A 12,857-nucleotide genomic window follows, 5' to 3' on the forward strand; every position below is an offset into this window, starting at 1 on the left:
CTTTGGTCTACTTTCGTTTTTTATTTCTTTGTTTTGTGGGTTTTTTTTAAGAACTGTCCAAGCTCTTGCCATTTTTACTTGTAACGAGTGGTTGCTGATCTGTTTTTAATGTCTTGAAGATGAATCATAGAAGATAGACTGCTGACATTACACATCTTGAACACACACACGCACAGACACACAATGCTGCAAAACGCACTGAACACACCACCAGAGCTTCCGTGTGTCTGGAGTGGTGTGCTCGCATCATTCATTCACATTACACATTCACAGCTAGCTCTGTCCCCACCTCCAATAACTGCATTAAACAAGTCCATTTCAAAAAAACTCATGTATTATAATTGCTTTCTATGTGAATATACTGAGAAATAGTTTTTGAGAAGCATTTAAATAATTAACTTTGTAAAAGGACTGTTGGTCCGGCAGTTTAAACACATGTACATAGCTGTAAGTACTCCGGAAGCAGGATGCAAAGGGCGCGTGGGGACAGAGGGACCGTCGCTCTCTCCCTAAAATTTGATCAACATGATTCCAATGAGCTCTTTCTCTCAGCTAGTAAGGGGTTGGTTTATTTTATTTGTTTTTTTGTTTATTTTGTTTTTCCTTTTTTTTTTTGTTCTTTGGCGTTTGAAGGAGGGCTGTCCATTGGTTATGTTCCTAATGTTTTTTTTTTTTTTAATGTACAGTCCCACCCTCTACTTGTAAGTATTGTGCAACCATATTGTCATACTGAGTGTAAAAATGTTTTAAATTCAAATAAATTGTTTTATTAAAAAAAATGTATGGCTTATCTCTGATCATCACACTGTAACTCGCACTAAGTCCCGTCACTGAACTGAAAAGCTTATCTCTTCAATTGCCCTACAGTTAAATGTGGAAATGTCATTTCTCATAAAAACTTGTGAAAACTTGAACATGCTGCAAGGCTCGATCATCATCATTATTTGTTGTCAGTCACTTTATTTTTGTATTTTTTTATTTAACCTTTATTTTAAAGGGAAAATAGACTCACTGAGATTAAAAAGATATTTTACAAGGGTCTCCTGGTCAAGTGGCAGCGCAAGTTACACATTTCAATCCTCAGTTGCATTAAATTAACAAATCAAAACAATGATGGCTATTAGACTTATACCCGCTGTGTTTTTCCACCGCATCCAACTGAAGCATGATGTGTAGTATTGTCAGCATGGTCATAGTGCAAGGAGACCATATGTAACATGCTGCTCAGTGACCATAATATCTTAATGGTAAAAATGGTGAGACATATTCTGAGTAACCCCCCCTGCTAGCATATGTGTGTGTGTGTGAGTGTGTGTGTGTGATACATTCAGTATCTTGGTGTCTATGGAGCTACTGCAGGTCTCCAGCAGAGGTCACCAGGGAGCTGTCCCATCCGCTTTGCAAGTCGACATGGAAATGTCCCAGTCATGAGGCCTGTCCACACCCATCCCTCTCAAGGCCACAGTCACCCCACCAGCCTCCAAACATGTACCTTCCTCCTACCCTCGTTTCTCAACAGGGGCTCTACTACACTCTCCCAGGGGTATTGGGGAACCCTAGGGGGCGTTGAGAAGGATTCAGCTGAGAGGGAGCGGTGCTTAGTTGCCATTGGGGGGCATTAGTCCATTTAATGTTTTAATACTAAGCGGAGCGTTGGCAGGCTTATAATGTGGTCAAGTATGTTGGGAGGATTACAATGAGTACATGGAGCGTTTACTCAAAAAAGGTTTGAGAACCGCTGTCCTACGCCCTCTCCTCCCCAATGTGTGCTGCTTGGCTGTGTCCATACTAGACATGTATACATGCCCATGGGCCAGCTGTCCCCTCCACACTGCATCCTAGTCCACCAGCCCACTACACCCGGCCTGCCACCACATCCAAACTCTTCATGTCCTCACCATCCTCTCCTCCATGTTCCTTCCTCCTGCCTACCTCCCTTCTTCTCCTCGTCCCCTGTGTCCCGTCCTCTTCTTCCTCCCTGTCCCCAACTCCTCCTCCTCCTCCTCCTCCTCTTCGTCCTTGGCGGGGGCTGTGCTGTGTTTGCTTGTGCTGTGCTGTCTTGTGCTGTGCTGTGCTGTGCTGTGCTGTGCTGTCTTGTGCTGTGCTGTGCTGTGCTGTGCTGTGCTGTGCTGCGCTACGCTACGCTGTGCTGTGTGCTGGGCCAGGGCCCGATGCTGAGACCGCAGCATAAGCAGCGCCGGCAGGAATGCGTGACGGCATGCAGCGCAGCACCGCCCTGCTCCACTCTCAGCTCCTTCGCCTTGCTTGCACGCCTGGTCCCACTTAAGGCCAGGCCCGGCCCAGAAATCATTAACAGATTGTTCATTTCAGTTAGAGAGAGAGGGGAGTTGAGTGGGAGAGTGCGGAGAGTGACAGCACAGGGGAGAGGAGGAGAGAGGGATTTGCAGAGAGAACTGCCTGGAAATGGCAGAATGAAAACCTAATTTTCAACAGTGACATTCAGTTTTTGTGGCACTTTCAATGGTTTCTTATCTAGCTGACTACTGTATCTCGGACCAAATCAAAACAAAGACTTGTTTCACTAGTAACGTAACTTGACCAAATAAAACCCACATCAGCCTGATCTTGAGGTTTTATATTTTGGTATGGGCTTTTGATGCCTTTATTGACAGGACTGTATGAGATGCTGACAGGAAGTGAGTGGGAGAGAGATATGGGGGAGGATTGTGAAATGACCCCAGCCGGACTCGAACGGGGGTCCCCATGGTCATGCAAGCCCAAATGTGGGGGGCTTAGGGCATTGTGCCACAGCGCCCCCTGATCAAAAAACTTTGCATACATACAGTAAGCTTTACTGATGCAATTTAGTCACGTCTCCATCAAGGGTACACTGATTTGGAGTATATCTTTGGTCAACATGGATGGTTTCGAATTGATTGTCTTGCTGCAATCATCTCAGAATTTTTCCTACAACATTGTAAACTGTTTGTCTCCATGTTATTGTCATCTGTCCCTATGTGTATTTTCTAAGATGACTGGAAGTTGAGTAATGGATGATTCCTGGCAATAAACTTTGAGAAAACCCTCTTGTGTACAAATGTGCTTCAGGGACTCACAGGCCTCCAGCTCGTGACTTTCGGTTGACTTTGCTGAAAATGTTGTGGTAACCATTGAACTCACTTACAAATTCTTTTACCAAACACAATCATTTTATTACATTTTTGTTATATACAAAAAATAGGCATACAATATTTATTAACATAACATTTTGACTTAACATGACAGGTATACAAAGCAAATGGCTTGATCTTGTGACCACAGTACATGGACCGGAACAGTACAGCTGAGTGATGTTTTTGGTCTGAGGTTGTCCCACTGTGTACTGTATGCCACTCAAATGTAGTACTTTGAATTCAAAACAGAGGCTGATGTGACTCAAGTTTGTGTTCATAGCTGACAAGTGTGTCAAACGTCGACAGACAGTTCTGCACAAACACTTCGTTCAAACATTTGATTCAGGGCACCCCACCAAAGAAGAAGGGCCACCCCAGAGTCTCTGATACATCATGCCCCAGGACAATCGTCCCACGCTTAGCAAATCAAAGAATGAGACTGTGACCACACAGGGAGGCAGCCATGTGATGAGTTGAAGGGATCAAGATGAAGATGAAGACGAAGATGAAGAAGAGCTAGAGAGCTGAACTGCTGTAGCTCAGAGGAGGGGTGGGTGGGTGGGGGGGTGCGGGGTGCTGGGATGGCAATAACAGCATCTTTGACTAATTGATTGCAGCCCCATAATTCATGCTGTTCCACCAGTGGAACGCTGTAATAGACTGTTAACTACTATAGCCCTTCACTACTATGACATAACACACATGACTTAGTCATTGCCATTTTGGTAACAGCAAATGTATAACGCCTTGTCTTAACAGGCTTAGACTGGATGTGGACTTCACAACACCTCCTTTTATCCTGTGACTTTTAGATTCTCACTATTAAGGAAGTGAACAAAAACATCACCATTATTATTACAATGATTCAACATGTTTGACTGGGCACAATTAGTCTTTGAAATACTTTGCCTTAGGTAGGGCAGACAATATTAGTTCTGGTGGTTTTCCAAAAGCTGAAAACTGGAAGTGCCTAAATGGTTGTTCGCCCCCACACTACCGTTTTTTCAGTCACCCAAACCAAATACCTCAGTGCACTCAGAGTAACTCAGTTGACACATGGAACGCATGATTCTGGATTTTCTCGGCGCTGAAGAGGCATTCAACGGATGTGACATCATTTCCTTATCTGACTCAGATCCCAAAGCAGAGTCAAATGCACGGAAAGCACCATTAGTGCCACATCTGTGAGATTGGCGCTCAGACCTCTGCAGTCTGGGACAAACCCCCAAACGTAAAAGCAAAAAAGTCTCAGTATTAACAATTTCATGAATATTGTATATATATATATATATACACACAGGTATAAAAATGAAGAATGAGTATCGCAAATGTGAATATCTATAATTTTCTTTAAAAACAAAAAACAAAAAAATGAACAGAATGTACAACTTTTAAAGCTCCACATGCTGCAATCCCACATCCATTTGCTATGTTGCTCACTTCACAGAGGAAGAATAATAAGAAGAGTCTGTGGGAGAAAAAAAAATGTTGTATATCTTTTTCTTCTTTGGTATGTTTAGTTTCAGAGCTGTTTTTTTTCTTTTCCTCTCTGCTCTGCAATGCTGGTCCATCAATCTGCTCCACTCCAGTCATGGCAGCACATAAATAACAGGCTGCTGGGTGCCAGAGCCAGGCTGCTCTCTCCCTCCCTCTCTCTGTCTCTCTCTCTCTCCCTCGCTCCGCTGGGTGACAAACAGACAGAGCCACCTGGTGTCCATCTCCTGCTCCGTCTGAGGGCCTCCAGCTATCCCAGCATGCAACGGTGGTGCTCAGACAGCAGAGCCACAGCGGTAGCGCTGGAGAGCGTGGTGAGAAGAGCAAACCAAATGTGTCTTTAAAGGAAGGCGGCGCCTACCTCAATGTGTGTGTGTGTGTGTGCATGTGCGTGCGTGTGTGCGTGTGTGCGTGTGTGTGTGTGTGTGTGTGTGTGTGTGTGTGTGTGTGTGTGTGTGTGTGTGTGTGTGTGTGTGTGTGTGTGTGTGTGTGTGTGTGTGTGCGTGTGTGAGAGTGAGTGGGTGAGTGTATATAAAACCAAACCCATGGCTGTGGGATGGGTCTAGTAAGTTATGGTATGTCTCTCCATGTGTATATGCAATATGTGTCTGTGGTAAATGATGGTGTATATGCATGGGTATGTATCTGGTAAGTGTGTGAGTGGGCATATGGCTATGGCTGTGTGTGTGTGTGTGTGTGTGTGTGTGTGTGTGTGTGTGTGTGTGTGTGTGTGTGTGTGTGTGTGTGTGTGTGTGTGTGTGTGTGTGTGTGTGTGTGTGTGTGTGTGTGTGTGTGTGTGTGTGTGTGTGTCTGTCTGTGGGCATATGACTGTGCGTGTGTTTATTTAACTGCATATGACGGTAGGTAGGTGTGTGTGTCTGTGTGTGTTTCTATGTGTGTATATGTGTGTCTTCATACAAGTGTCTACATTAGGGCACTGGTTGCTTCAGAGGTCTATCAGAGCACCAGCACCACCAGCAGCAGCAGAGATAGTTCCCCCATCAGACGACCGACACACCCTGCGCGGGGCTGGTCACCAGTGTGGCCACATCCGGCCGTTCGATACGGGTGAGCGCGGAGCAGAGCAGCCCCAGCGTGGAGCCCTCTTGCTGGGCCCAGTCGCTCAGCAGGGTGCGCACCGGGTCCTCCCCGCGACCAAACAGGTCCGTGCGCTCCTGCTCGTACCCCAGGGCCTCGGCCAGCGCCCTCCAGCCACCCCGGCCGCCAGCACCCCCGGTGGGGGAGCACCCGCCGCCCTCCGCCAGGGCCCGCTCCACCTCCTCCTTGCGGTGCGGGGGCAGGTTCACGTACAGCCGGAGGTCCTGCTTGCTGTCTCGCTTGCTGCCTGTGGAGGGAGAGGGGAAGGAGGAGAGGAGAGGAAGAATATGAACACATGAGACATCCTCTTTGTCTCCTCCCGCTGTGTTGGAAGGTTGTGTGTGTGTGTGTGTGTGTGTGTGTGTGCGGGCGTGCGGGCGTGTTTCTGTGTACGTTTGTGTTCTACAAATCACCAGGCCCCTGGTGCCCCCTCGGAGGGGGTCTGGCCAGGCAGTCTGTTTGTCCGTTAGTGTGACAGCATTCTCTTCATGGCACAGCAAATGACAAGCAGAACATACTCTGTGATGAAGTGTCTGAGTGTTTTATGGAGTGTTGTGGTTTGCATCATGTGACCCCTGACCCCTCACCTTTGCTGGGCTGCGTGTCCTGCAGGCTGTGGGAGTCCAGGAAGACGCCGCTATCGCTATGCAGCTTCTCGCCTTCGGGGGCGTTGTTGAGCTCCGCGGCGCGAGCCTTCGACAATGCCTGCTTCTGTTGACAAGACCTCCAGCTGCAGAGACACACACAGACACACACGCACACGCACACACACACGCACGCACACAAGCACACAAACACACACACACACGCACGCACACGCACACGCACACCACACACCACACACACACGCACACAAAGACAAATAAACACAGGGTAAGAATTAACTTGGACCACCAAGCCGTGTCATGTTTGCACTTAAAATGCTTCTCTCTACAAACCAAACAGGGAATAAATACACTCTGGCTCTCCATGACAAAGGGGATAAACAACAGTTTGTCACGTTGGTGCAGGACAGAGGAAATCCGAGGCACTCAAGGTGGCAATATTTTACACTTTTTATTTGGCTACAATATTCCAATACAATAATATAACAGCTACTATTGTAGCCAAATAAAAAGCATAACAATTACAACCTTGAGTGCCTCGTCATTTCCTCTATACTGCACAAGTTTGAGAGTCCTTACACCGATGAGCTCCAAAAAGGTGAACACCTGGAGGAACTGTGGGTTCCTGATTGCTTCATGTCATATCAGCTTGATCTGAGACTATTGTTTTCACCACCTGTGCCACAATGGCTCAGAGCTCATTGCTGTGTGTGTGTGTGTGTGTGTGTGTGTGTGTGTGTGTGTGTGTGTGTGTGTGTGTGTGTGTGTGTGTGTGTGTGTGTGTGTGTGTGTGTGTGTGTGTGTGTGTGTGTGTGTGTGTGTGTGTGTGTGTGTGTGTGTGTGTGTGTGTGTGCGTGCGTGACAGGACGTGGGCGCTATAAAATACTGCTTGTGTCTCCAGAGTGTGCAGGTGTTTGGAGGCGGAAGGGGAATATTCAGAGCTAATTATGACAAACAATGTCAGACACCCACACAGATTACAGGAAGCCTCTGATGGATTCCTTTGCAAATAAGAGTTTTGAGAATACATTTTAGGCCAAGTACACTTACATGTACAATTTGACCTTGGTAGGTGTTAGCCCATCATACAGACCACAACATACAGTATAACACGTAGAAGTATGCATGTAGTATGCCTACTATAAATGTGTAGTTAATCATTTGTATTCATAATTTATAGTCCAACACAACACAACACAATTTTATGATGTCATTTTCTTTGTGTGGAGATAAAGCATCACCAACTCTGTGTGCATGCGTGCGTGCGTGCGTGCATGCGTGCGTGCGTGCGTGCGTGCGTGCGTGCGTGCACTGCACACACACACATGTGCATGTATTTTGTACGGCTCTGTGTCTAAGCTCCAACAACTCTTCATAACAAGTTCCCAGTGCTTTGTTCTTAATGTGATTGAATCCTAGTTCAAAGCAAAGAAAGAAACAAAGCCAATCTCTACCACACATAAATTTAAATCATACAAGAGTGAAAAGGGCGCTGTGGAATCACTTTGCAGCTAACTTGTCATGGTTACGACTGACATTGCTCACACTGAACACATTTAAAAAACAAAAGCCGTAATTTCATGCAATCTTGTTTCAGACTATGAAGTTAATGTCGCTTTCACACTGAGAACACTGTGCCATTAACCACAGAATGCCCCGGAAATACCAACTCAGTAGCTTGACAACTCTTGGACATGACACAATGACTTTTGACACAATGAGGTTTTAGATACTTAATAATATATTACACTAATGCTTATAAATGTTTTGGCACTGTTAAGTTTAATGCTAGAACAGTCCTAAAGTCCAGCCCTTCGAATTCCAATGTGTCGTACAGTACATCCCCCAGCACACACGCACGCACGCACAAACACACACACGCAAATACACACACACACATGTGCACACACACACACACACATGCGCACACACACAAACACACATGCACACACACACACACACACACACACACACACACACACACACACACACACACACACACACACACACCCCGCCTGTTCCCCTCCTCCCCCAGCTCAGCTCACCACTTGTAGGCCACGTAGAGCAGCAGTCCCAGCACCACGGCGGCCAGTACGGAGACGTAGACCAGGATGTTGCTGCCTCCTGCCTCCTCCTCGTGGGGGGTGAGGCGCGGCACGCTGGAGTGGGGGGGTCTGGGGCTGGCCGCTGCCGCCTCCTCCATGTCATCTTGGTCCTCGCCCGTGGACCCCACGCTGGGCCTGCGCAGGGGGTCACGCGCCCCATCAGCACCCATGGGCCGCGTGTTGAAGTGCAGCTGCTTGTCTGGGGGTGAGAGAGAGAGAGAGAGAGAGAGAGAGAGACAGAGAGAGACAGAGAGAGACAGAGAGAGACAGAGAGAGAGACAGAGAGACAGAGAGAGAGGAGGGTGACAGGGGGAGGCTTTTTAGTTTTAATTATCTTTTTTTTTCATTTAAATCTGCATTGAATAGAGAAAAGCCCATAAACAACAGTATATTCTGAGGGCCTGACAAGTGAATACTGCCTAGGGAATTAGCCATTCTTTTCTATTCAAATTACTCAATTTCTGGCATCATGCTGTTCCAGAAAATCGTTATTTCCTTCTTTCTTTCTCTGTCTCTCTATCTCTGTCTCTCTCTATCTCTCTCTCTCTCTCCCGTTTCCATTCTTCCTCTTTTTTTCTCTGACTCCTCAGCTTGGAGCCATAAAACGTCAACAGCATCAAATCAACAAGTATTTTATGATGTGGTCTCTCTCTCTCTCTCTCTCTCACTCTCTCTCTCTCTCTCTCTCTCTCTCTCTCTCTCTCTCTCTCTCTCCATTCCTTTCCCTGCCACAGCTTGTACTGGGATCGGCCTCTCTGTATGTGTCAGGATTGGAAGAGCTAGTCATTTTCTGCCCTGTACCACATAAACACATCCCACATGTGACAGAAGAAATGGGCAAAAAATTAGAGGATGAATTTTTTTGGAGGGGGAGAAATACAAAGTTCCCATCTGTGTAGGCAAAAAAGATGCTGCATGGTGCTTTGTGTTAAAAACTAAAATCTCTAATTGTTTTACTGCAGGGTTTTACATCTGTATGCATGTGGGTGTCTGCATTGCTTCGTATGTGTGAAAGTAAAATTGTCTGCAGTCTGGAACACAGCAAATTGCCTTTTATACTGGCATGCCGATGAACCACTAAGATGATTCAGGACACATCATTTTAAGTTTGGAAGAATGAATAAATAGCTTTAAAGGGATACTTCGGTGTGAACATAAACTAAAACGTAAAAACTCAGTGTGACGTCTTCGCATACCAATTTCACACCAAACTATCCCATTAAATCCATACCATCTCAACTGTTTCTCATTAAACACGACTTCATTTCCCATTAGAATCTTCCTTCACAAAACTCACAGTCATTCAAATGTATGTAACGTAACATCACAGTCTTAGAGAGTTGAGTTGACACAACAGATTTTATAAGTCTGTTTTTCAGCCCAGTCAAGAAAGTCCTCATTCCCCAATTACCACCTCATTTCAACATCAGTAGAACTTGTTAGGGTGATTAATTAACCTGAAACTGTTACATAGTGTGCCTTTAACTTGCTTTGGTTAATGGCCCTTCCCTCGCTAGTCTAAATCTCTCTCCGACTCATTTCCCGCTGACCTCCCGTGCCTTGGTGTCCGCCCCCTGACCCGTGGTGATTTGTGTCTCTTGCTTCCCTTTTGGGAGCTACTGCTGCAGGCTGGCAGGAGGCCTTTGAGGTCCGGGACCTCTGGACCAGCAGTGGGGTGTGTGTGTATGTGTGAGAGAGAGACCTCTGGAGGGACCAGTGGTGACCCCCAGGGACCCCTGGCTGAGGGCCAGCGCTATTTGGAGAACATCAGAGAGGAGTTCTCTCTCTCTCTCTCTCTCTCTCTCTCTCTCTCTCTCTCTCTCTCTCTCTCTCTCTCTCTCTCTCTCTCTCTCACACACACACACACACACACACACACACACACACACGCACATAGTACATACACATACACATACACCCCAAACACACATACACACACATACACGGCTTACAAACCACTCACAGTACGACAAACCATCAGAAGCTTCAGACACTTCTAGATTTTTTTTCTTAGCTTGCTCAACTCTCCCTGATGTTTTTCCTCCTCTCTTTCTTGTTCTGTGTGTGTGTGTGTGTGTGTGTGTGTGTGTGTGTGTGTGTGTGTGTGTGTGTGTGTGTGTGTGTGTGTGTGTGTGTGTGTGTGTGTGTGTGTGTGTGTGTGTGTGTGTGTGTGTGCGCGCGCGCATGCACTTTGGGAATTGCTGCCTCCAGCTGCAGGCCACATGTCCCTATCCCCCCATTCTCCCTCCCTCTCTCTCTCTCGCTCCCTCCCTCTCTCTTTCTCTCTCTCTCTCTCTCTCTCTCTCTCTCTCTCTCTGTCTCTCTCTCTCTCTCTTCCACACACACCCATGCACAACCACATACACACACACACACATCCCCAAAACTGTACACATGTGTAGTGCACACCCTCACATACAGTATGCATTATGCACTCATCCATGCTGATGTACACCCACATACACACGCATCTCTAAAAATGTACTTAAAGGTATTTAAAAATGTACTTAAAGGTATTTAAAAATGTACTTAAAGGTGTAGTATATATATATGCGGTTTATTGAAACTGTGCTGCCTATTGCCAAATGTAAGCTTGTCTTAAATAATACATTTATATTTATGTATTGTAAGTCACTTTGGTAAAAAAGTGTCTGCCAAATGCAATGTAATATAATCCAACATGGCACCATGACAGAGCGTAAAGATGACAAGCTGATTTGAACCGACTATCGCGTGTGTCCAATACGACTTTGCAAGTTAAAGGTGTGCTCCACAACACCCTGAGACAGGTTAGGTTTAGGGATGGTTATGGTCTGAGCACAATTTTGCAACACATTTGCCAATCCCTTGCTTATTTCGCTGTTCTTGGCTAAAGTAGAGCATCAGCAACATTGCTTTACTGACAGGTTAGGTCTGGGGGTGGTTTTGGTCAGGGCACAGCAGAGCATTTTCGCGTTTAGCAACAGAAATTCGCCGTGGCAAAAGTAAATCGCAAACATGGCAGGCATGAAAGTGCTTTACCGTTGCGTTTGAGGAGCACGACTTAGCATCTAAAAGGCGTCGCACCACCACGCAGAATGCACCAGCGTGAGATACACACGCAAAAACACGATGTCAGCCTGTGTAATCATGTGCCGCCTCACCCATGCAGATGGCATCGGCCTTGGGCGTGCAGGCTCTCAGCTCCACTTCGCTGTCCTTGCAGCGTGTGCAGTTGGTGCAGGGCTTGGAGGTCCTGGGCTCCTCCGAGAAGCTTACGCCCGCCACGCACTCCTCGCACACCGTGTTGTTCCTCCCCCCACAGGCGTGCGCCACGCCGCTGCCACGCGGGCACGTGGAGCAGGGCATGCACAGGGTGTCGTCCGGGTCGCCCCATCGGTAGTGGCCCGCGCGGACACATTCGCACAGCACGTTGTGGGTGACGTTGCAGCTGACCAGGGTGGCACGGGGGCACTTGCCACAGACCTGGCACTCGGGGGAGTCCTCCATGTTGCTGTATGTCACACCTGAGGAGAGATTCACATGCAGGTAAACAGGTGAACACATTAGCCATCATGCGCATCAAAGGTGATTTGAGCTAAATAAATAGCAATGTACAGTAAATATACACGATACAGATATTGTCAAATATCTGTATATAACTATAGCTATAACTATAGTGACACATGACAGGAATTTGACAATGTCCATATCATCCATATCAACTCCAGAACAATTAGGTGACAAATTCACCCACAGGAAGAGTAACGCCCACACATCCAAGACCATCTGACCTGGGAGCAGGACAGCCAAATAACCAGATAAAAGGTGGAGAAAGTCAGCTTCAACCAGGATGTTCTGTACCCAGTCAGTCTGGAGGAGGCTTTTCACCCAAAACATTACGTAAACAAATCAAAAGTGGGAGCAGAAAAATCCTGATTGAAGCAGAACTTTTTTTCAGATTCACATACAGGTAAACAGATTAATGGGTTAGCTATCATGCGCACTCAAAAGTGATTTCAGCGAAAATGTGTATCAGATAGTGACGCATGGCAAACATACAACAATATTCATATTATCCTGCATATCAACTCGAAAACAATTAGGTTTCTAGATTTTTGTGCGTACTTCAGCTGAGCCCTGAAATGTTCACAATAAGTGAACTCTTGATCTCACAAAATAAAATGGTAAAATCATCACATACCGTGTTTGATATGAAATTACAATCGCCAATGCATTCCTATCAGGTGTTTGATTATAGAAAATGTAAAAAAAGCACAAGATTTGAATAGCTACTTTGTGTATGTGTTGTTGTACTTTTCACTGATGTAGTATAACGTTCAGTATGTCTAAATGTTAAATCCAATTGGAAGAGAATTGTTCTTTTCACAGTTCTGCACTTACACTGTGTGTGTGTGTGTGTGTGTGTGTGTGTGTGTGTG

General features: G+C 46.2%; 1 protein-coding gene across 1 annotated transcript in view; it reads right to left on the reverse strand.

Moving 5' to 3' along the window:
• Nucleotides 1-5,465: 5,465 nt before the first annotated feature.
• Nucleotides 5,466-12,857, reverse strand: part of nradd (neurotrophin receptor associated death domain) — a 16,700-nt gene continuing 9,308 nt past the window's right edge. The window contains exons 3-6 of the mRNA XM_063212692.1: nucleotides 11,580-11,942; nucleotides 8,377-8,635; nucleotides 6,314-6,456; nucleotides 5,466-5,973 (exon numbers count right to left, since the gene is read on the reverse strand). Of these exons, the coding sequence (XP_063068762.1) occupies nucleotides 5,630-5,973; nucleotides 6,314-6,456; nucleotides 8,377-8,635; nucleotides 11,580-11,942 (1,109 nt within the window). The 3' untranslated portion in view covers nucleotides 5,466-5,629. The remainder of the gene's footprint in view (nucleotides 5,974-6,313; nucleotides 6,457-8,376; nucleotides 8,636-11,579; nucleotides 11,943-12,857) is intronic.

The sequence above is a fragment of the Engraulis encrasicolus genome, chromosome 2, assembly GCF_034702125.1.
Source record: "Engraulis encrasicolus isolate BLACKSEA-1 chromosome 2, IST_EnEncr_1.0, whole genome shotgun sequence".
NCBI classification, from domain to species: Eukaryota; Metazoa; Chordata; class Actinopteri; order Clupeiformes; family Engraulidae; genus Engraulis; species Engraulis encrasicolus.